General features: G+C 39.7%; 1 protein-coding gene across 8 annotated transcripts in view; it reads right to left on the reverse strand.

The window, feature by feature from the left end:
- The window catches only part of ctnnd2a (catenin (cadherin-associated protein), delta 2a), a 278,500-nt gene that overhangs the window by 116,072 nt on the left and 136,479 nt on the right, over positions 1–25,949 (reverse strand). For all 8 annotated transcript variants that reach the window (XM_067578419.1, XM_067578413.1, XM_067578414.1 and 5 more), the window contains 8 exons: positions 24,877–24,911; positions 23,879–23,983; positions 19,738–19,910; positions 14,679–14,733; positions 13,618–13,837; positions 13,119–13,236; positions 12,110–12,242; positions 7,425–7,598 (listed from right to left, as the gene is read on the reverse strand). In XM_067578419.1, the coding sequence (XP_067434520.1) occupies positions 7,425–7,598; positions 12,110–12,242; positions 13,119–13,236; positions 13,618–13,837; positions 14,679–14,733; positions 19,738–19,910; positions 23,879–23,983; positions 24,877–24,911 (1,013 nt within the window). The remainder of the gene's footprint in view (positions 1–7,424; positions 7,599–12,109; positions 12,243–13,118; positions 13,237–13,617; positions 13,838–14,678; positions 14,734–19,737; positions 19,911–23,878; positions 23,984–24,876; positions 24,912–25,949) is intronic.

The following is a 25,949-nucleotide window of genomic DNA, read 5'->3' on the forward strand; positions in this document are numbered from 1 at the left end:
AGACACAGCAGGGGCTGCAGGCCTGTGGCTGCCTCTAAACGTTCATGCTGTGGAAGGACAAGAGTGAAAGTCAAGACAAGACGAAAGACAAGTTTCTCTTCTTTATGTTTGAAGAGTGTTATATTTATATTGTATACAGTCACTGCATGTGACAGACACATCTATTATACAAAAATTCAAATCAAATGTGTGGAGTTTATATACTCTCTTGTATCTATGTGGTTTTTCTCCAGGTGCTCCCTTGTTCCTCCCACAGTCCAAACACTAGTTAGGTAGACTGAGCACTCTCTCACTCAGGTGTGCTGTGAATTTCTGTCTGTGTGTTAGCCTTATTACAGACAGGTGTCCTCGTCTGTGTGTATCCTTCCTCTCAACCACTCTGTGCTGAAATACACTCCAGCCCCTCAAAACCCCAAGTAAGTTGGTCAAAAAATGGATGGATATCACACTTAAGTTGATCATACTTGCTTCTGTAGCGAGTTTCATTCAGTCTCAGATATGTAGTAACAGTGAAACAGGTTTATCACTCTGTAAACTCCAAATCTTTCTCACTGGGATTCTTGACATTTAAGATATGTGTCAAAAGATGTAATGTAACCACTACGAGAACACATTTTTATACCGTATGTATTTATGGTTTGCTAAGGAAAAAAACAGAGATGTGAGGAGCAAACAGAGAGGTAATAAGCAATCTATACGACGATAAACTGTGAAGCAATTAATGAATAAAACATGTTTTTACACAGCAGATATGAATGTTTCTCTTTATTTGATGGAGACAGTCAATGCTGGTTTTGTTCTGGCTTCAAATTTATCTGTGTGATCTCTGAGGACAAAAACAAATGAATGTTTCTATACACAGATATGAATTCATTACTGCTGATAAAACAGAGAATATGCTAATCATGTAAACTAAGACGGCATGGGATGCCAGAAGAATATGTGTATGTGTGTGTGTATGTGTGTGCATGTGTTTGCTGTGTGGGTATGAACAATTTTTTGTGGTGACTGGCGTGTAATTAAGAACACAGATTTTTTTTGCTTATGTGTAATGTGTGGGTGGTATGGGGTGACTAACACCGACTTAACTTAAACCTACATTTAGGAAGAGCCATATGTTTTCGCGAGGGAAAGAATTTGTGCTGATCTGTTGAGTATGTCAGATGCTTTGAGCTGGTAATTAAAGCTTTCTGAGGCTTCAGCAAAAACTCGTAAACTGTAAATACTGTAAAAGTTTAAGCCACACACACCACGTCGCCTGGATTCTACTTTGGAAAGTGAGTTGTTGTCCACCAAGATGAATGGTGCTGTAGGTTTAAGCCAATTTGTGTATCAGTGCTCTTACAGGTGAAATCCTCAAAAATCAGAGAACTATATCTAAAAACATCAGCTTTCTTTTCCTTTATTCCAGGCCTACTTCCCTCCTTTTTTCCTTCTTTCTTTCTGGGTTTCACCTGAAACTGACTCTTACTTAAATTGAAATCATGAAAAGACTTTAAAAACCTTGCTGAGAAAGCTGCAGCATGACAATTGTAAACCCAACATTCAAGCAGCTTTCCCTGTGGAGTTAAAGCCACATTCTAAGTAAGCGTAAATTCAACACTCACCCTTTACTGGTGTTCAAAAGACAGTAGCTTCATTACTAGACCAGCAGGAACAGGGGCCAAGCTGAAATTTATCCTGGCCAAACAAACCTAATCTAACCTGGCGACAGAGAGAGCCTGGTGACTGACAAGCTAAAGTGACTGGGGAGATGCTGCAGCCAAAAGGTCTAATAAAAGCCGCAGTGCTTTGGATTCCTGCACTGAGGTTTCATCTGGCACTAATTGATAAAGAACTGGTGAATAAGGTCAACCGAAACTAGTCCATTTTGTAATGCTACTTGAATGCTACACATTTACACTAACTGGTGGTATATTTACATGCAACTCAGACTTTACAGCACCTTGACCTATGTGTGGTGTGTGCAGGGAACTGGAACAGGAAAAATACATAATACAGATACAAAATGAATAGGGAAAGCATGTTTCAAGATGAGGAAACTTGTTGCAGAACTGTTTATAAAAGTCATTTTTATGATCCTAAATCTCTGAATAAATGTTTATAAAGCTTATACCTTCAATACTTTAATCTTCTATACCTGAAAACCATGAAACATGTTGTTTACTTCAGAGTATTCAATAAATTAAATGAAGTAACAGGCACCTTATTGTCAAAAGGTACCAATGAATCATCATATTTACATGCAAAAGTCAAATAATCACAAGACAAAACAATTTACTTCCAGGAATAACCACCATTACTTTGTATGAACTACTCCCATACAGGGATGTATCATTCATGATATATACATATTCAATTCATGACACCTTGCCTAGGCATAGGTAAGGTTTCTAAATGCTACATAAGAATGTGTATGTACTGCATGTATCCATGTATGCATTCATGTGGGAATGTACTGTATGTTTAAACAATGTTTAAATCTTTGAAACTCCATCAACTGCAGATGCATATAACACACGCACACACATATAGACCAAGTGGCTATGATTAGTATTATAAACCACATTTGGACACCGGAGGACATGTGGCAGATGAAAGTGAGCCTTTCCTTTCTCTTCTTCCTTTTCAGGGATCTATCCCTCTCTCTATTTAAGCGGCACCCTGAACTTTTCCTGCCTTCTGGTCAGAAGAGACACAGTAACTGCACCCGTTCTCCGTCTTTACCCATTCCTCCCTCCTCTCTTGGGCTTGTTTTCTCTCTCTCTCATCTCTCTCCTCCATCACACTCCCCCTCATTAGGTTGTCAGATCTCATTACAGAAGGAACACAGCAGATTTAAAGGGGAAAGAAGATTGGTTTATGGTTTGATGCAAAGCAGATTTCCTCATACTTCTTTCTAACCTTTTTTTACTGTGCATGTGTGTGTGTGTTCACACTTGTGAAAGGGACCAGTGCTACAGAGCTAAAACTTAAAAAAAAAAAAAAAAAAATCCTGCTTTGGTTTCTAGAAACATCACAAGACACATACACACACGCACCCTTGCGCTTATGTAACAGTGTTGATCTCTTGTCCTGGGAGCTGCATGAATTTAATTGTAGAAACTTCATGTTAAGAAGTGTGTATTCAAATGTTTTTTGCTTCTTAAAAAAGACATTAAGACAGACATTATTGCATTTATTAGGAAAAACACACTAGGTTCCCAAAAAATGTTGCCCATGTGCAAAAATTTGTGCCCATTCTCCTTTAGGAGAGGAGTCAAAAGACAGAACAAGGCTATAGAGAACAAAGCAAAGGCTAAGAAGCACAAGCCTTTAAAGTGTATGTATAATGTATTTTATTTAAATGGAGTATACACAAGGCTTCTTTAAAATGCCTGATATCAATATGTGTGCATATCAGCCCTGCAAAAAGTCTCAATAACATAGGTGTCATACACCTAAGAATGGTTTACCCAAACTTAAATTCAGAATATTCAAAACAATACTCTTCATTTGCAAAGCTTGTGGAGTGGCTGCAGCATAAAGCACTTTCTCTGCTGTCTGGTTGGCAGGTGATAAGGCATGAACACAAAACTACAGGAGTGACCGGAGAAGTGTTTCTGAAGAAGGATGGAAAAAAAAACGCATTGTAAAATGTACTGTATGTAAAGTATGGTACAGTAAGATATGCAAATTGACCACTTTTTCCATGCAGCTCTGTATCATAAGGTTATCTAGATCCATTAATGGCTGAGAAAATATACCCTTGTTTTTACCATGGCTTAGGGATTACTGATTGTAGAAGAATTTGTGTCTGTCTCCTCCAAAGATACTAGAGGGAGTAATGTTGAGCTATATAACACCCCTTATCAACAGCAATAGCTCAAACTGGCTACTAGATGTGCCTGACAAATAGCCATGGCAGTGAATCTACTCATTCCCACTGTCACCACCTGAGCTACGTGCAGGTCTGATGTTAAGCTATTAAAGAGAAAAAGTGCCACATCCATTCAGTGCCGCTGTTATTCCCAGTGGTCAGAGTCATTAATATAGGCCAAGATGGCTTTCATGACATAAGAGGGGGAAGGTACAAAGCCAAAAATGTAAGAACAAAGACAGGAGTGAAGGAAGGAAAGGGAGAAAAAAAAAAGCAGGGAAGGTCAGAAGAAAAGAAAGGTAAGAAGAAGAGAGAAGGTGGGCGCTAAGGTGAGGGAGTTTAAACAGATTTCACTGATGTATGCTGTACTCTTAACTAATGGAGATTATGACAGATGCAATAAAGGATAAAAAAGATATGAGAGAGATAGAGCTATAAATACATACTGTATTAACAGAAAGAGAAGAGAAGAAACAGAAGAGACTGGAAAGAGCCAGACCAATGTCGGAACAATGGAAACTGTAAAAATAGAAAGTAAAGCGTAGTGACAAAGTGTAGGCTGATTTCAAAAGTACACAATGTCTTTTTAGAAAAACAAACGAATGTGTAAACCACATCCTGAGGCTTTTCCTTGCTGTGATTCTTCCGTGTAACAGAATGCATGTGTATGCATGTGTGTGTGTGTGTTTGAGACACTGTGACCATGCAGGAATAATCGCTTGAAATAGGCCACATTAACCTGCAGTCCTCTGGGGCGCTGACCTGGTTTAATCCAAGAATGAAACACTGCGTGCCACTGCCCACACACATGCACAGTGCAAAAATACACAGATACACAATCATACTTGCACAATAACACTGTACTGCGCATATATGACTGTGAATGTCCTGGCTAGATAGGAAAAGAGGACAAAAGAGGGGTGAGACAGGCGGAGGAAAGACTGTGTGCACGTGAGAGAGGTTTGGCCAGATACAAATGTACACACAGTCATACAAGTGAAGCAGATGTTTTGTAGCAACTTCCTATTTATATATTCTCAGAATTTAGAGGCTGTGGCAATGCTGTTCACCCACCACTCAAGGTAACAATGACTGTAGAAGTGAAACGAGAGCTGCACAGAATAGGGAGCATTTGAAAACCGAGCAGACAGAGGATAACCACTGTGCCGCAAGAAAATGCCAGCAGACTTACTTAGACTAGAGGTCTGTTTGTTTATTCTTTCTGGAGGGAAAAGGTTGCCAGATGCAGTGAAAGTAGACACAAATCACAAGTTCCTCAAAACATGAAGTAAATCCTAAAATACTGACATTTTCCCTCTATATACTCACCAAACTGGATTTAATTTGTAGAAAAGCCTTGACCCCACTATGTGTCTGCTTTATTTGCTTCTTCTTTATGTCCTGTTTGCTGCCTGTCCCTATTTTTCTCCGCCTGTCTCTCTGTCCTAAACTGGGTCAGGAAACAGCGGCTATAAAAACCAGCGCATGTACAATTATAGTCACTTAAATTGCTTTTGTTGTATCATGCAGCCCGTCTTCGTAGTTAATTGTCCAGTTAAGTAAAGTGATGGCCCACGCTCTCAGTGAATACTGTGAACTTCATTTGACTGCAACTTGCCTTGTTTAAATTGGCTATGAATTAGCCTGACACTGTGCACCAAATACTACAACTTTCACAGTTTTGGAGTGAATACCCACAGAACTGTTTCCCTTCTCTCCCCACCAAAGGAATGACTTATAGCATTAATTACATTGATCTATGCCAGCTTAATGAACCAATAATGTGAGCCTGCCATTGCCAAGAAAAGGCACTATGACATAATTAATGACTTACCGCTCACCATGTCAGCACAGCCCTTATCAGTTCATTATGTGCTATCACTCTGTGCATTATGAATCCTTATTAGACAACCTTTTAGTCACTGCACATACTGTTCACATGACTTTTGAAACATGCTCCGCTTAAGCTGAGCCTTAATGCAACGAAGGGGCCGAGTGTCTTCAAGGTGCTGGTTGTCTTTGGTGTGTTGATTTACCGGTGTAGTTACATGGGCCAAAGCACAGTGGGGGTAAAATTGCATATGATGTGAAAAAAGGCTCATGCTGATATACTCTGAAGGAGAATTTAGCTCAGACAACATGAGACAATCCATTAAAATACTGTATCACAGGAGAAGCATATTGTAAACCTCAAGCATCGCAATTAAATGTACACGGTCTAATCCACAGTCTATTGATTTTGTAGCTGCAGTGCAAATTTCTTTTGTGAGTTTTCTTATACCCATCTATTGACACTACAAATACAAGGAGCAGTAAATTATAGATAACCGTGGATCATCTCTGTACACTTCTGAAGTGCCCTTATTTCATTAATTCCTGCTTGCAAAGACAATCCTATCACTGTACGCACTGTACAAAATTTCACTGACAGTAATCAAAGCAATATCCCGCAAGAATAAGAGCAAACCCAATGACCCCCCTAACTCTGAAATGTGCTTCAAAAGCTATGCTCTGTGCTTAAAGGCAATTCTCACTCCTTTCAAGTGAGTCAAACTGATCAACTCGAACGCTGGTCTAGAGTGGCATATTTACTGCTATGATTCTGACCCAAATGCTAATGATAGCTATTAAGGCTAGGCTGTTTAATGACATCGAGGGAGCTGTGAACGTGGCGTGACCGACTTGGGTGTTTTCATGTGGGTATGATACGGTAATGGGATTAACATGGCGTACCTAAACCCACATTGAGATAAGCTCAATGAGGCCCTATTAAAAATACATTGCTGGCAACAATGGAGTTACGGAGGGAGCGGGTGAGAATGAGTGTGTCTAACTGTGTGACTTTGATAGAAAATGTGCTCAACTGTGCTACATTCCTAATTAGAAAAAAAAGAGAACCATAAATGTGTACTTCTAAATAAAAAAGGCCTTTTCTATACTCCTTATTTTTTTACTGCCTGTAATGTATTTTCTCCATTTGTCCCTGAGCTGGGTGTAGTTGTTGAAAATGTATAAGGCTGGCTATTCAGCACACAGAAATAGCCTCAACCGAAACAGAAAATGGACTGAAACATTCTGTTTGTTATGCTCCTTGAAATGTATAGCATCAAATAAAAATAAGTACACAATACCCGAACACAATACCTCGAAAGTAAGCATCCATCAATTCCTGATTAGTGTTGTTGCATCAATATATCACATATTACCTGACACTGGGTGAGTATCAATTAGCTCGAGGTGAGTACGTGCTGTTTAACTGATTGACAAGATGATGTAATGTGTTGTAATTTAAGCGTATAATGAACGCATCTTTTACTTCCTCACACAAGTTTATCTCAGCTCTATGATCAGGTTTGCATAAAGGCAGATTCATGTCCAATGTTTCCTATAATCAATAAACAATAAACTTGTCTGCCTGCAGTTGGCCAGAGGTAGGAAGGGGGGTCTTTGTTACAGTGTCTTCATTTCTCAAATAAGTAGTTTTAAGACCTCAGTAAAGGACACATACACACAAATGGAAACAGTGTAGGTGTGACTAATTATACAAATGTCATAAGTGCCTTACCAGTGTTGTTGCGATAGGGGCCTGTGTCTGGCCCCTGGCTCTGGCTAAGGCTTCTCATGGGGCCCTTGTTGTGGTAGACACGTTCTTCATAGATGGGATCTATATGGTGTTCTGGGGACCCCAAGGGCCGAAGGGGCTCCTGACTGTGCTGACTACTGTAGGAGCCACGAGAGCCTGGAGAGATGAGAGCGGAAGAAAAATGATATAAGAATAATAGCGTGAGAGAGAATCAAACAAAGTAAGTGAGAGACAGGAAGGGTAGGAAGGAAGTGGGGAAGGAAAGAGGAGGAATCAGGGAACATAGTTTGCAATTTTAGGAAGGAAATGGAAAGGAAGTGGAATGGGAAGGTGGTGATAAGGGCCATGGAGGGTGAAGAGGGTAAAGTGAGACATACAGATGATGTGAAAGGAAGAGGATGGGGGATAAGGAGACAAATAAGGGCAGGTGAAACTGCAGCAGAAGATGAATGGGCCCCCCAAGAGAGACAAGAGGAAAGAAAAGGAACAGGTGTGGAGATGATGGGCAAAAGAAGGTATCAGTGTTGATGAGTGGGAAAAAAAACAAGAGGACAGGAAAACAGCAGTCAGTTGACAAAAGAATGCCTTTATGGCTGCTATGATTTTAGACCTGTCCATTTTCACCTCGAACCTGTTTTTTTTTTTTTTGGCTAATGTTACAGAGAGCCAAGCGACAGACTGCACAGCAGCGGACAGATAAGCGTGTGTGGGTTTATAAGAGTGCTGGGGAAGTTGGTGAGTTAAAGTTGCACAACATCAGAAATAGAGAAAGAGGGAAAGAAAAATAAGCTAGGGAGACATGCATAGAGAAAGATGAGATAGGGAAAGAAAAGACAGAGATCGAGAGAGACAGAAATGAAAAGAAAGAGAGGGCTGTCGCTGTATTTTCTCCCTGGAACACATTGCTGGTTGTCAGCTATAAAATAATGAGATGCAGTGTCCCCCCTCTTGCTCTGTGTTTGGCAGGAATCCCACATACACAGGGCGAGAAGACATTGACAGCATGCATTTGTTCATTACACAGCAGAACAAATGTAAGGCAGGGGCCTCCCTCTGAAAACACAGAGAGCAAAATTAAATTAGGAGAGAGGAGAAAAGGAGGAGACTGGGTGAATATGAAAACGAGTCAGTAGGGCTTAGGTAACATGGAAGATGATAAAGAAGGAAGACGTGCGCATAGTCACATACACACAGAGACTCAGAAAGCTATGAGTGACTGAGAGAAAGAGCGACGGTCCAGTGGAGCTAGTGTCGTATCATATCGCATTAGCTCCCGATCGAAGGCAAGTCGCATGCCAAGGATTTTCCAGCGGCTGAGGGAGAAGGAGAAAGAGTGCAGCGCTCCAAGTCTCGGATTCAAACCTCCGTGTGTATCCACCATCAATTTAACACAGTCAAAAACCCCTCAATCTTTCAGATCATATCAGAAATCAATGCGTGTTAGGCACTCTGCCATCTCAGTAGGATCAAGCACATTCACTCATGCTGTAGTTTTTGTTGCAGCTTAGGACTGGTTTCTATTTCTTGTCTTAACTGTCCAACAAAGCAGGCAAGCCGGTGAATACTCAAACAGAAATACACAGCAGGACTATTATTATCCTAAACCTTCTTGATGGAAAAGTCTACCAGGGAAGATGGTACAAGCATCCTAAGGGATGAGACAAGAGCCTGCCTGCACTTCTACACTATGGCAAAGCATTGGTTTGTCTCATTATACCTGTCTTGAGCATGACCGTGGCAAAGAGGCTATTGCGTATCATGTAACTGTGTCCTCCTTTCAACTGTGTGGTTAACTGACTGGCCTGTTTACCTCCCTTGCCAATGAAAAGGTAGGCTGCCTTCCTGTCACACTCTACTAGCCAGCAGTAGCCAGATAGAGAAGACAAACAGAAAGACGAAGAGGGAGTCAGAATAAGGGAGTGAGACAGTGAGAGATAAAGATGAGAATGACACACATGAAGGGAGAGAGAGAGCTTCAATTTCTGACATTAAAACATCCATTGAGTTCGATTGAAATAAGAAGAATTTAGAGACAGAAAGAAAGAGGGAAGAAGAAGCAAGCGAGAGACATGCATGAAGGAGCGCTAATTAGAGTCATGGACACACCCATTAACAGCATGACTCATCCCAGCTCTCTCTCTCTTCTTCCTATCCCTTTCGTCTTTGAAGTCTTGGTGAGTTGGTTTTATTTCTTTATTCATTTATTTTTTGACTCACAGGGGCCCACTCATAGAAGTACTGACCTCTTTCTTTCAAAGGGAGAGGGAACTTAAAGTACGGAAGATGGAACGATGCAGAGAAAAGGAAGGGAAAAAGGAGGAAAAAAAAGAAAGAGATGCCCTCCCATGATGTTTCATTCAGTAAAATATTTAAAAAGGATAACAAAATGTAAAAACTAACTCTGGTCCCTTGATGCCTTGGTCGTGTTTGTGTGGCAAAAAAAGAAACAAACTAAAAATCACATCCATACATACAGTAAAAGATATCAAAATAAAAAGCCAACAAACATTTACATTCTTTGTTCTCTCTCACCTACTGACTTCTTACAGGATAGGGTGAAAATTAACACTCACCGTCAAAAATGATCCTATACATCTGATTTTTCTGGGTCAATTTTCTGGGCCAGTTAAGTCAAAAATAGAACAGGATCATATATTTAAATATCCTGAGGCTCCAATGGCAACCACCAGTCAGTGTCAATGCCAATGTATATTGTCAGCTCTGAATGTGAGGCCCATAACTTTGTATTATTTACTGATAATTTTATATACAGTATATACCTCTTTATTGAAGTTCTTGGTCATTCGTTTTCTTCTGCTGGGTACAGTATCATGTTATTGTGGCACTATGGCTAATATTTATACACAGTTGACTGTATCACTCAGGCTCTTCATGGAAAAAGCAATGACAAGGAGTTTCTTTTTTTAGGTGATTTCTATTCTACGCAGCTTAACTCCACTGTAGCACAGGTGCTGTAGAACTGTACCACTTCAAACAGGCTACTCAGATGAACTCTACTTTTACACTGGGAATAAGCAAACCTCTGACTAATAACATCTACAAATAAGTCTTGATTTATATGATTTTGGAAATACTGATGGCTGAAATTAGAGTCAAGTATTTGAAATTTAAATTGTTAGATTTTCAGGATTAGTTGCACTTAGATTGTCCGGATAAAATTAAGCAGTCCACGCTCATGAAAGCATTCTGAAAATATGACACAGGTATGCTAATTATGGCTAATTACAGTCTGAGATCTCCTTTCCATCGGGACTCATTCCTGCTCAGTACTTTCTTTTCTTCTTCATTTAAAGTCTTCAAGAGAGATGAAACTGCAGGCGTTGCTTAAAGATCACAGTCTTGCCCTCAGGGTAAAGCATGAAGGACATGCCCTTCAATATAGCTCCAGGTTTAACAGACTAATCAATTAAACTTACTATTGAGCTTCAAAACACTGCTGCGTGGTTTAATCAAAATAAATCTTATCAAATGTTTCACTGCTGTTGATTGAAACAAATGAAAACAGAATCTGTAAAAAGTCGACCTGTGGCAAATAATAATAATAATAATAATAATAATAATAATAATAATAATAATAATAATAATAAAGAAAGAACTTCAAGGATTTCCATGTGAACAGTGCCTGAGGAGTGAGTGCCGGACATACAGTACATTTGAGTAAAGCCAAATGAAAGAAAAAAAGGTAAAGGTTTAAAATTACCTTCAGGCTGAATAGCACTTGTAATACTAGTCTTGAGAATTTAAACTCCGTGAAATAGTGGGTTATCTGCTGTATTTAATTTAAACAGGCATAAAGATCCAACTTCAAATAAAATTTTACACTAGAGTCCTATGGACCATAAACAGTTGACACAACACATTTTCATTTTGAGTTTGACACTCAGCCAACTCAATTTTGTAGAGTCAAGAGAGAAAGACATAGACTAGTCAATGCAACTGCAGGAGCAAATAAAAGTCTCTGTTAGTCTGAATGTTGCCTTAAAACCAGTGTCATTCTAATATATTCAGCTCCCAGACCCCATAAAAAGATCTTATTCTAAGACACAATTAGAATGAGAATCATTTAAATCTTCCTAGAGCGGGTTTTGTCTGGTAGTTACAACAGACCTGCTAAAAAACAGCTTATGACTCTCAAATATATCTGCTGGAACAGCTAGTGCATTCATTCTGTTACAAACGTCTTTAAAGTTCGACTTTATAGCGGGCAGCCACAATGGTGCTCTGAAAATCTCTTGTGAAATGTACAAGTGCTGCAATATGCGGCAGTTAACGCTAAGATAGAAACCAAAACAAAATGATGTGCTCATTAAAAGAGTGGATAATTCAATAGACAGCACTTGATGCAGTACTTGACATTTCTTAGAACAGCAGTGAGATGCACTGATATGTAACACAGGGGCCCACTTATAGCATAAATGCTCCATTGACACAAGATGTGATAATCAGCACCAGACACACACACATTCACTCAAAGATGTATTGATATTGTGATTGATTTTCTTGTATTCATTTTCAACACACAGTACAGCTGATTTAAGGACATCATCATCAGTAGGACTGATACAGTAAGGATACTAGATCCCCATGGTGGATTTACATATACAGTATATGCATGTTAGACTATATGAGTGTGTGTGAACTCCCACCTGCCAGGCTGCCAGGCCTCTGGAGGGTTGCAGTAGCGTAGAGCTCATGGGAGATCTTGTACTGGTCAGAGGCATGGTGAGCTGCCAGCCGTTTGGGAGACAGAGTGGCATAGCTCCCTATGCCCGAACTCATCTGCAAAGACAAGAGTCTCTTTCTGTCAAATATTATAAATAAGCTTGGGGAATGTACAAGATGAAGTCTGTAAACTGGTGCAATTACTTCCTGTTAGATTACAGTCTGTTGGCATCCAAATATGTAACAGCTGACATGGCTGATATGTTTTGATTCATGTGGTTCAGATGGGACAAGCTTGTACCTGTACTTTTTCAATTTCCTTTGCCAATTTCCTTTTGTGTCTATATCCACATGATAAACATTTGTAAAATGGGCTTCTGAATGGAAATTGGCACTGTGTGTAAACCGTGCCCAAACCACTTAGGGTTATGGATGTAATTCAAGCAGTGAGCCCCCATGCTAAAATTACCTCTCACCATGATACAATGTGAGACACTGGATATAAACATTCAACACATTTACCTAAGAGCCCAGGGTTTAGACAAAAGTGCAGAATGATGAATGTATGCAATGGATTTTTTCTAAATCTTACTATAATGATATTTGAAAAGATTACCCGTTTGAAGGACTAAAATGGACAAATATAGATTTTTGTTTAAAGATATGACTCAATTTATAATGCTAAGAAGCTGCACTTCACCATTCTTTGTTATGATTAAAGACCTGACAAATTGGACAAGAATACAATCTTCCCTCTAACACCCAGCCAATCAATGGTGTCAATCAATAATAGGACTGTATAATATTACAATTTGGTTTGTTTTTGTTTTGTTTTTTTACATTTTTATAACCTCTAGCATTTTTTTTCTGTTTGAATGAATTGACATATTATACATACACAATAAAATAACAGAATATGAAATAAAAATTAACACAAAAATGCATTTATTTCCTACAGGTAGCCACAATGAAAGGCCGTGTGACGTCCTGTACCTGGTGAAGAGGAGATGATGATGAGCTGGCACCTCCGCCTGCTGCAGTAGAGTTGGGTGGAGATGCCACCCTCAGGGGAGACCCACCCCCTCCTCCTGTTGTCACAGCAACTGTGGTGCTGGAAGACAAATGGGCAAAGTAACATCATTTGTCTGAAAAAATCATGACTTCAAATGATATTCATTTCACATATAAAAACATGCCTCCTCTATGATACGTCAGGTATGTGTGTGTATATATATAGATTTCAAAGGCAGTTTTCCAATTCCATTCTGTTCTGTTTCTATCTATTATTACTGTAGTCACTCAGTGTTTATTTATCTCTCCTCTCATACCCTCCGTAAAACACATGAAAGAGAGAGATGTGTTAAATAGAGTATTTCTTTCAAATGTCAGCCTCTTTATCCTCCTTCAAACGGCACCTGACTCCTTTAAATATCAGTATCAACAGCAATACATCAAAATCAATATCAATGTCACAGTCACTGTAGCTCACTACCTGTATGACTTGGCCAGTCGATTAGCAGGAGACTGTTTGCTGGGAGAGGAGGAGGAGGAGGAGGAAGGCAGGCGTTGAGTGGTAGAGTACCCTGGCGTGTCGGAGGATGATCCTAGGCGTTGGAGTTTACTGGGGGAACCAGACCCTGAACCCCCTCCTCCTCCAGACAGAGGAGAACTGACACGCTGGGCGGGCAAGGTGGAGCTGGAGTAGTAGATACCTGGAGAGCGAGGGAAAGGAAAAAAAAAACGACATAAGCAAGGGAGGATAAAAGAAAAAAAAAAAAAAAGTAAGAAAGTGGTGAGGCTGGCTTAGTACAGATACACACAGGTCATCTAGAAGCCAATACATGACATTTTACTTTGGACAGATACTGACAGAAAGAGATAAAAAAAAAAAAAAGAAACAGAAATAAAGCTGATGGTCGACATCAGAGCAGGCTAATGAAAGTACAAAACACACATTAAAGATTGGCTCAGCAATGAAGTAAAAAGGAAGGTTTGATCATTCAGGGGATAAGTGCATGGCCTGCTGTCATGTTTTCCTGCTTATCTAGTCTCTGGGTGCATCAATTACTACAACCGCACTTAAAATTTGTGAGAGGGAGCCTGAGATGAATCGTTCATTAATGGGAAACACAAAAAAGACACTAATCAGATGACAAATTGACCCTGTGTATGTTTATTAAGTTTTAGGTCTTGGGTGTGTTTGTCAATGCGTAACAAGTCGATAATTAAGACTTTAAAAAAAAACAAAAAAAAAACGACCTGGGTAACAGTATAATAATACAGTACAGTATACACTACCAATGTCTTGACTATGGAGATTATGGAGGAGTGACACTAACATGTAAAAACATAATATAGTGCCTGTGCTAAGTGTAGTTTACCCAGACCAACAGTCTAGTGCAGGCTCTGAAAACATTCTGCAAGCTTTTTATCCCAATTCTCATGCATGTATGTCAGCGTCTCTAAATGTCATCCCCACAGTACTTCATCACAGCGCATCTCTACGAACAGAGACAGAGAAGAAGAGGAAGAGAAGGAGAGGAGAGCTCTTACCTGACCCTGCCCCACTTTGTGATTGTTGCTGCTGGGCTGCACGACTAGATGTCACCTGGGGGGCGTGGTGGAGAGAGCGAGTGAGGAGGGAGGAAGAGGTAGGAAACCATGACAGAGAAGAAGGGAGGGATAGAGGGAGTGATTCGTGTGGGGAGGGGAAAAAGTCGGGAGGAGACGGTATTAATAAAAATAGGATAAAAGAGAATAAAGAGTAGTGGCTATCAAAAACTTTTATGCACAATGAGTTCAGTCAAGCCTTTGAGGAGTCCCGAATGAACCTAGAGCAGCTAGTAATGAAATCCCCACAGAAAACAGAGGGGTGATTCAAACAGACTGATAGAAGCAGACCATGAACTCCTCTGAGCGCCGCTGACTGAAATCATTTCTCATAAAGCCTTGTTGCAACACCTACTCACAGCAGAGGAAAGGATTACACAGGCTATAGTATTTTCATGTCTTAATATACTGTATTGTCCCAAAACCCCACTATTCACAAATAATTTCAATCGCAAAAATTGGTTATTAAAATCAGACTAAAGTGTAAGATAAAGCTTTTGATGTTAAATCGCTCATATTGATGACTTGTATAACTATATATGAATATCATAAATGTAAGTCAGCAATCTTAACTTGTCTTCATTTTGTGTCAAATCTAAAAAGAACAGAGGGCAGTAGAAGGAAATGCTAATTTTAGCCCACCCGCTGTCCTTCTACCTACAGCTTTGACTGCAATATGCAATAAAGTCTTTCAGACAAAAAGTCATGTATCAGTGTGTGAGGCAAAATTAAGAGTGTGAAAAGCCTTTCTGCCACACATCACATGCTGGGCTATCCTGATATATTCTCTTTAGTCTCCAGAGACAGTAGGGGGGAGCATATGCCAGTGCTCCACTGAGCCTCATATAGCCTTATGTTGATGCTTAGAGCTGTAAAGGTGATTCTAATACATTATTACCAACCTGACATGGCTGCAGTTGTACAAGGCCACATTATGCAAGCACACAGTCACTGAGTCACCTTGGAGCTTTTGGCCCCACAGCATATTGTTTCACTCAGAAAATCTAAGTACTTGAAACACTCAAAGCCTCTGTAACTTATTATTAAAAAGTTAGTGAGTCTCATAATTTTATACATTGACTGATCAGGAGGGGCTAACAAAAATTTCTGGATTTGTTGCTTTCATGCTGTTAGAATAAATGGTTTGAATGTCATTCTACACATGAAACATGTTGCATGTCTGCTGATATGTCTGGGGATGAATCTGTTATACTGCATATTATGGCAGGAAACGCACTCAAGCACACATGTCGACACAAACGCACACATTGAGATGTATAATGACCACAAACATCTGATCATCCAATAACCAGTGCCTCACAATAGCCAGACACACTCCTTATAAACAATCTGGAGTTACTTTTTAAGCCTACGTTTGTACATAAGTTTCCAGGTGTGAATATTTGCAGCTGTACAGAAAGGTTGGTAGATAAAAAAAAAAAAAAAGCTTGCCTGCTCAGCAAACCTTCCTTGGATAAATATAGCAACACACACAGGCACGCGGTCTCCCATTATGTTCTCAATGGCAGTCTCTGGTTATATTTTCCTGCTTTTCAATGAGCCAATGCTTGTCTGCTGAAGACAACAGGCCTTTGGTTCCAGCACTGCTTTGTTTGCAGAGGGGTCATGGAAACTGATTTATCACTGGCTGAGTGGATTAGCTGTCTCTTTCTAAGAAATCTTAACATACAGTATAGAAGAGGCATGGAGACAACAATAGGAACTTAAAGAATGATACATTGGTATGATGAGAATGAAGTGAAGTAAGCTATGGTACATGTTCTGGAATCAGTAATGCTTCATCATTGTGTCTGTCTGCATGTTCTTGTGTATGTGTGGAAGTGCTTTTGAGAGTGTATAGCATTTCACCTTGGCTTGCGAGATCCGTCCTGATCTAAACACACAAGAGGTAAATCCTGACGGAAGCTGAAACTTTACCTCACTGAGCTACAAGTGACGGAGTGATTTTTACTTCCAAAGCAACTCCCCTGTAAGGATAATATGCTGCTAGAATCATTAATACAGTGGAGATATATGGCATGAAATCAGAGATCAGATATAGCTGCATAACATGAGCGATACTGGATAATATTCTGGTCTTATTTGTGCTTAATTGTTCTTACATTTGCTGCGTGGGTATGTACCTTTATTAGCTCAGTCTTGAATAGACCTGTTGCCAGAAATAAAATGAATTTCTGCTTCTGTTTTCTTCTCACACAAATGCCTTTGCAACTAAAATAAGTTGAAATTACACTGAAAGATTCTGAATGTAACAACTTCAATGACTTTGATTACACATAATGTGATCTCCTGTCAACAACATTCTCAGTCCCTCGGTATAATGAAATCAGCATCTCATTTTTCTGACAGTTTTCATACATAAATCACTATTTTGATGTCAACTCCCTTACAAACAATCTAACATTTTATAGTATGTGTACAATGTCATTTGATATGTTTGTTTGAGTGCAAATGAGTAAAGGGTTATTAGAGAGTGGATTATTAAAGGTGACCTTAATCGGGATGTGAGCCACTATCCAGAACAGTGTGCACCATAAAAATCTCCTATATAAGTCCCCTGTGTTAGTTTAGTAGGTTATGAAGCCAAGTGAGAGATCTAAGACTGATGAGATGCAGGCCACAAGACTGAGTTTAAGAACCCTGTTAATGGTTTATGTTATTTGATTGTGTTCTGCAGATGTGCCACAGTCATCAAGATGCAAAGTGAGACAGAAACAAATTTTAGACTGATGAATAAGTGAGTGAATAGATAGATAGGTGGATAGATAGATATATATGTAGATAAAATGACAGATAGATGGGTAGGTGATTCACCACGTAAATAAATGATGAGTATAGATGAATTGTTGGCTGAGTTAACTAATAGATAGAAAGCCTGACACACTGTGTGTGTGTGAGAGAGCACTTTCTCTATCCTACTCTATGTGATCTTGCAGCGCTGCATCTTTTCTCTTCCAGTAAAACACTGGAATGTTTGAGGTGCCATGAATCCATGCATTATTAAAGCAGGACCTCTCAGGGTTATAAATACCCCTCAAAAGAGCAGCAACATGCTAGACCCTTCACTTTCTCTCTCACTCCATCTGAAAGAGTCACTTGTGCAAACTTTAAACAAATTCACTCATTTGCATGGAGTGCACATAAGCACCCAAGTGCACATGCCAATAAAAAAAAAAAAACCCAACAAAAACATGCATGTACTGTACATGCATGCGTGCTGCACCTGCCTATCTAGCAGGGGTAGTTTGTATAAAGCTATTCATGAACAACAAGCCTTGCTGACAACGCTGGCCCCATTACACTGACAAGCCAAAAACATCAGAGAGGAGAATACACACACACACACAGACTCATGCTCACATAGACAGAGATGGTGAGCAGAGAGGACAGGGGAGGAAGAGGGGAGGAGGGAAAAGAGGACAGGAACATTGCAATACAAAAGAAATAGAGACAAGACAAGAACAAGAACAATTGCAGAATTCAAAATGCGGAAAAAAATAATAATAAAATAATACGCCCTTTGCCTTATCTGTCCATCCATTTATATGTCGGACTGTCTGCTTTTTCTATCTTTCTGTCTTCGCCTCCTGTGTTTCTTATTTATTAAGGGAGGGAATGGGAGCTCTCTCTGAAACTAGCTTTGAAATGAGCTTTGGTGTGACTGTAGGGGGAAATGAATGAATGTGTTCACAAAGACAGATATCACCTCCTTCACCTTTCTCTTTCAGAAGACACACGCACGTAAGTAAACAAACACACATATACTGCACACACACACAGATATGCACACCCACACACAGCAAATGAAAAAAAAAAAAACACAACACAACACAAACATCCACTCACTTCAAAGAGGGAAAGCGTACTGTGCATGTGCTCGCAATGATACATAAAAGTTATTCTCAAAGAGCTGTGATCCTCATTAAATAATTATCTCGTTTCTAATTATTAATCTAAAATATGTCCTCTTATTTTCAATTCACAGCCATCTATAACTAATGAAAAATTTGCCAGAGACACTGGCGATATCTTTCAATGCAGCTGCTCACTGATGTGTGGGTGAGAGCACACATGTGCATATAAGCATGTGTGCACTACAGTATGTGTATCACCACTGATATGTTAAGGACATGAAAATTGGAAATAATTGGCTCCTGTAGGCTGGAAAGTAATTTGGTGTGGAGTTTCTCTCTTCTTCTACACACTGCTTTGATTTATATGTGACTTTGTCTCCAGCTTTATTTCTCAAATCTATGAAAACAAGTCACTTGCTGAGATTTCTCTGTGTGCATTTAATCATCTCCGCATTTTAGAATATGAGGATCTGATTACCTGCCTCCTTCTAAACAGCTTTAAACAAAATGCAGAAGATTGCTTTAAAAGCCAAAAGTTTTTGTGATTGGACTATCTACTTCAGTAAGATTGATGAAGTGGAATTTTGCATAAATATCTGCTAACTTGTACTGAGCAACTCGATTCAACTGTGATGTCAAACAAATTAGCAAATCCGTGTTTGCTGAAGGCATAAAGAGTCAGATACATGTAGCTGGTAAAGCGCTATGCAAGATAGTGTACGGGGAAAACAGGGTAGAGGAGAAGGAAGAGCGATGTTCGCTCAGTCTGTGATGGAAAAAACGGAGCAGCAAGAGAACTAGAAACCAGCTTATACAGTGTTTCAACATAATGCTGGTCCCTCACAATCTGTACACCTTCAATGAGCAAAAGAGTACAAAAAACAACAAAGAAACTGTGGAGAACTCACTTCAGGTGAGTTACTTTCACTGTCAAAATCCTCTGATGTCAGTTAATAAAAATATCTGGTAGTCAGCCAACTGTACAAACTGAAAGACAAGTTTTTCAAGAAGATACTCAGAAGTTTATATGGAAGACCAGCGTAAGAATCTCTGTCCTATTGTCGTTTTCATCAGCAGCAGCAGCAAAAACATCCTCGTTATCATCTGTGTGCAGCGGTATTTCCTACCTGGTTGTAGCTGTGCACGGCTCCTCCAACCTGCCCACTGCGCTGAGGAGTTGCTGCGGAGATGCTGTCGCTAAGGGCGAGGGTCTGGTTGCTATGGTAGCTGGCAGAGTACTGGAGCGAAGCCTCCGGGGTGGAGTTGAGCTGCAAGGAACTCTGGGAAAGAAGAGCCGGTCCTACCGATAGAGACAGGAGTGGTGTATGGTTGGTTGGGAGGTGGGGGTTGAGTTGAGTTTGTGTGTGTGTGAGTGTGTGTGTGTGTGTGTGTGTGTGTGTGTGTGTGCGTGTGTGTGTATATATATATATATGTGTGTGTATATATATATATATATTTATATATATATGGAAGAGAGAGTGAGGAGAGATTAAGAGTGAGAGTGAGAGAGAGGGAGCGTGAAGGGGAGAGATTGAGAGGCGAAGAGTGAAATGGGGAAGAGAGAGAGAGCAGCAATTTAGAGCAGATAGTGCAGCAGTGCAGCACTCCGTGAGTTGGAGATGGCATACATAATTTATTAGCAGAGGGAAAGAGAAACAGAGGAACAGAGAGAATAGGAGGAGGAGGAGCAGGGAGATGGGGAGTATGGGAGTAGGAGGGCTGAAAAGAAGAAATTTCTAATAGATGCCTTACAACTTGAGACGTTACCTCCCCAAACATGTTAATTTTTACCTTGTACTGACGGCTTGAACAAAACTTCACTTGACCCCTTGTGTAAGATATATGGAAGTTCTTGTTGAGAAGAAATCATTTAATAGTTAGTTTTATTTCTGTTCGCTTTCAGTCAGCTATGCAGCAAATTGGAATATGTCTTTATATAGCTAAACTGCTGGAGTACATACACTTCAGCAGCCTACAAACCAAACACAACCCTTACTGTCATTTTTAAGGACCAAAAATACATTTCGAATGTAGAGGAATATATTAACCAAATCTTCTTTAGATGAAGTTGAGCATAGTATTAACAACACACACACCACATACACATATGACAACCTCAACCCGCTCAGTTTAGAAGCAGCATCATCACAACTACCTGAAGCAGTCGCTGCTGTGGCATCAAATAATAATCCCTCCTCTCTGATTCCCATGCTGTGCACATACAGCTTATATTGACTGGGAATAAGAACATCATAAGACACCTTTTAAGATCTTCTGAACTGTGTATGGAGTGATGAGGTGGACTGGGGGCGGGGGAGGCGGACTATTACAAACCGCTCTGTAGTCAGCGGTGTATGTGAGTAGTTAAACAGGTTATCAGTATGTGTGTTTATATGTGTGGTTTGGTTTTTATTGAAGAGCAGTTAGGTCTGTGACCTGTGCTCTCGGCGGTGTATAAATATTTCATGAAGTTGCTATTTTTACTCTCTCTCCATTTCTGAATACAAATTTTGAGTTTTACATAACATGTATGTAATTACAGTTTGTAGAATAAGAAAGCAAAAATGTCTGTTTTTTTCTTACTTTCCAGATTCCAAATTTCTAAATATCATGAATAGTCTACAATAAGTGTCTTCCCCAGAGCTCACTGCCATGTCAGTTTCTTTTTTTCACCCAAAATAACAAAGGGCCCTTATTATTATTCTCTCATATCTATTTGCTTGCGCTCTCTCTCTCCCCATGTCTCTCTCTCTCTCTCTCTCTCTCTCTTCCCCCAGAATCCCTTTCTCCCTGTGAGTCTGTGAGCTGTGAACCAAGATCAACTCCTCTGCTTCTCGCCTTCACAAAAGACTTGTCTTTTCTCATCTCGATTCATCCCTTGCTTTTTATGAATTATTAAACAGCACTTTGTGTGAGTGGGAGCTCCCAAACTCATCATCACTCAGCCTTGGTGTTTGTTAGATTGTGTGTGCTATGTGACAAATACTGTGTATGTTTGTTGCAGCGCTCATACATGTGACGTCGAGTGTGTTTGTGCTGGATGGTTGGATAATAGGAAAGGCATTACATTAGTAGATGGAGAAATAGTTCAAGTGTATTCAGGAGTTCATGAGTTTGTGAACGTGTGTAGATGCAAGTGTCCTATGTGTGAGTATGATTATATGTGTGTGAGTGAGAGGGTGAAATGAAAAACACTGTCGCAAGTAGGGCTTTAAGTCCTTTCATGTCTCTATTGAGTCTCATAGAGTCTCCATACTCACTCCAAAATATTAATATTTCAGCAGCTCAGTCAAATTATGAGCATCATATTCTTCCTCATTCCCGTATAAACCACACACATAAAAAAAGGGTTGTACCATTTTAAAAAAAGGTTAGTTTGAGAAGTACATCTCACAACATTAACTCTTTTTTTGGAATTATTTCTGTGTATAAATGTTTGTGTGGCTCTGTTGTGACACCTTATCGACAACTGTATCAGCTAAAAGCAAAAAGCCTCCCTGGTTTGTGCAACCTTTCACTGAAGACAACGACGTGTCACTATTGGACGTATTTACCGCTTAGCTATTTGCAATGCTCCCATTTGGGGCAAAAACACACACACACACACACACACGCACACTGAAAGCTATGCTGAATTTATCTGCACCCACACATTGTGATGCTTTTGGTAGAAATCCATTTGCAAAATGGGAAAAACAGCTGGGTATGTAGCACCCACAATAAGAGTGCTCACACTGAGAGTGCCATCTATTTGGACACAGATAAAGCAGGAGTGACGAGGACTCAGGCACCTTCTACAGACAAGATAAGAATCAAATTATCTGACATGTTACCCCACTGTTCTGCATGTGCTTAAACATACAACCTATTTCTTATCAAAGCAAACCAGTGACAGCAATTCTGATGAAAATATTTCAAATCAGATTTCTAAGTTCCATCCTGTGCACCTTTTGTGCTATTCTATATATAAAACCTCTATGCACTGTATAGGGAGATGTGAAGTCATCGTGTACGCATATAACACATTTTATATAGGTGCTCCACACTGGCCAGCCCATTCTAGTAATGCCAGGAATGACACGTGTAAAGCCTAAGGTATAAAATGTGAGTAAACTCCTCACGTAGAAATGTGCTGTGCAACGCATACAGTGCGAGTTCTTAAAATGCCATCCATTACAGCAATATCAACAATCAAAAAGGTCAGCAGACAATAAGTGAAAATGGGAATGCAGTGTTCCAAAACCAATGACCTGCAACGAAAATGCCAAGCACATTTAGCGAGACCTCATACACAGGCCGCCTCTCAATCATTGTTTGAGGTCCTTTATCAGAATAGAAAGCCTACAGGGTGGAAAAAGTTGCTTGAGACCTGTTGGTACAAATCTAGGGGTGGTAAAATCTGAATGAGACCCGGTATGTTTATATCTCTGTGCTATGCCTGGCTGCTACCTATACACCTCCAGATAAATGGAGCAATGTCAGTTTTTTATCCAGGCTACACTACATTTTAGTGACAAACCACAGCTGTATTCTTAACTAGTGAGAAAATGCATTTCTCTGACTTTTGCCGTGTAAATATATTCATATTTTTTCAAAAATTCTATTTCTAACTATATTTACTCCAGTCTGGACTCAACTCAACTTGCTTACTGTAAGTAGAAATGAGTGTTACTCAAGTTAGTTGAACTATCTACTTGCATAAAAGGCTAATAATAGTACAGTTCTTATTTTTCTTTCTTCGAGAAAAACAATTACAAAGCAATACACACCATAACCTTTCAATAATTAAACTGGTATCCAACCACAGGTATAGTTTTGTTAATATTCTTTTGGATTTTCTTTCTCCACAAACTGTGTGCCCTTTTATTGAGTGACTGTGCATGACAATTGAAAATGAGATTCTTACTCAATCTGAAGCAGTGACAGGTTTGTTTACACTTTGAGAACTTCTGCTAGAGTTAAGCAGACCTTGATTTTGATCCATCATGTGTTAACAAAGTTCAGAAAATCTAATTTCCCATCCACGAATGAAATCCTTCAAGAACAAATGCAAGTAAACATAAAAATTAAAAACTCAAATGATTTTCGGTTTGTATCTCGATACTCTTTGCCTGGAATAGTGTTTTGTCTGGTTGGCAGTTCTGCTTTGCTCTGCGTCAGGTCAATAGCACTAAATGGACTGAAGTAAATGGAATTAAAATAGAAAGTTTAGATTATTAGATCGTATCCCCCCTTGCCCTCCTCAATGATGCTGATCAGTACACTTACGTTCTCCGCTGTCAAGTATTCCTGATTCCTGGAGGGAACGAATGCAGGAATCTACCAACTCCAAACCTGTGGTCAACTCGTCCTCGATATCCTTTTGTCCATCCGCTGTGGAGTAGAAGAGAGGACGAGAAAGAGACAAAGAGAGTAAGAAAGGGAGAGAAGGAAGTAGAGAGAGAGAGAGAGAGAGAAGAATGAGATCTCTCTGAGTTGTAACCTCAATCTTCTCCTCTCACAGTCAGTAAAACCTACCTACACATTATGACCTGGTTATAAATTGAAGGACACTTTGATTATAAGACGGAGAGTGCTGTCGACTCAATGTTAAGTCCCTGAGTAAATGGGGGATTATGTGAATGTAAGCAACAGATGAGTGAGAAAGACGGTCAAAGAGTGTATACATGCAGATTAACACTGACTGTCGATGCCAACAGTGGCCTTGGTCTGGCAACACATTGATGCACTGATATGTATTTGAGTGTGTGGCTACGCCTGTGTGTGTGTGTGTGTGTGTGTGCCTGCAATCATCTGTTAATCCATCAGGTACAGTATGTGGGTGGGTGCCTCTGTTCATACATTACTGGGCTGCAGGTATAAATTCCAAATGTTCCTTGACATACAATTTTCCTAGCGTGTCAATCAGACAGGAGGTGGAACAGGCCTTGTTGGTGTCTGGGCAATAAATCTAATCCTTCGACTCGAGATGTGTTAGAAATACTCGTGTTACAAAAAAGATGTGTTGCAGAGACTTCCTCTTACTGTGGTCAGGGATTTCACATCCAGCCTAAAACCCTTAAGATTTTGTCAGCACAAGTATTCATGATAATCAATGTTTGAGTTAAAAAAATCTCTATAGTAATAGACAGATTTGAGAAGTGAGTCATGCAACAATACCTCTACATGCATGGCTGAGCAGCATGTGTGTGTGTGTGTGTGTGTGTTTGTTAACCATGCAGACTACATGACAACTAAAGACAATGAATATTCATGGTGAACTTTACCTTGAGCATTCCAGCGGAATTGCTCATCTGCCGAACTGCAAGAGAAAGAGATGGTCAATAATAAGAATGATGAGAAGAAGAAGAATAGCGTACGACACAGTTGTAGAATATCAGCGGGGCTTTTAAATCAAAGGCAGATTACAAGAGAGTGCTTTACAAAGTACGAGGAAATGTAACATACATTAAAGAGAGGGTAAAACATTTGAATGGAGACATGATTCAGTCACTTTCAGATTCTTATATATGTTAGATAAATATTTGTAGATAAAATATAGGTAGATTTTATAAAAATCAATTATTCCCTCAATTTTTTTTTATGCACTATTCTGCTGAGTTAATTAGACAAAATAATAGGCTATAAAGTGAAAGTCATCCCTAAATGTCATTTCAGTTGTTAGTCAGTCACTGCCACTTACTTCCAAAACATTTTACAGAATAACATCATGTGCACTCAAGTAACAGTCCTTTTATTTTCAAACGGATAGTGTCGTACACAGAGACACGCACCCATTCACACACATGTACACACACAAACACCACTTCTTTTCCATTCTCTTGATGACTGTCAATTGATCGGTGATTAATGGAGGGTTGAGGATAGAGAAAAAGACAAAGCGAGTGAGAGGAAAACACAGAAAGTTAGAGACAAGTATTGAGCCGTCTGCTGTGTGATCAATGCGGACACGGACAGACTAACTGATACATATAGACTCTTTCATCTGACTTCATCTACACCATTAGACTGGCTGTCTGGACTAGTTGGCTTGTGTCTACGTTTGTCCCATTTAGACTGTTTGGTATTCCACATACCCGACTTTCTAATTGAATGTCTGTCAGCGTGTGCGCATGTGCGTCTTTGGTGACATTGTACAATTTGTGTCTCGCGTGCTTGTGTGCTTTCGTGTGTGTACACGTTTGTTGGGATATATTAGAACCAGTGAATACATTTACATGTGTTTATCTGTCTGGTTGGCTGAGATGGTAATGGTCTACTGGAGATGGGCATTTTCTAAATAGCTTTCATAGATTAATTTAAGTGACTGAATCACTTTTGATTCACACAGTAGCCTATC

Source organism: Thunnus thynnus, chromosome 21 (genome assembly GCF_963924715.1).
Source record: "Thunnus thynnus chromosome 21, fThuThy2.1, whole genome shotgun sequence".
Classification (NCBI taxonomy): domain Eukaryota; kingdom Metazoa; phylum Chordata; class Actinopteri; order Scombriformes; family Scombridae; genus Thunnus; species Thunnus thynnus.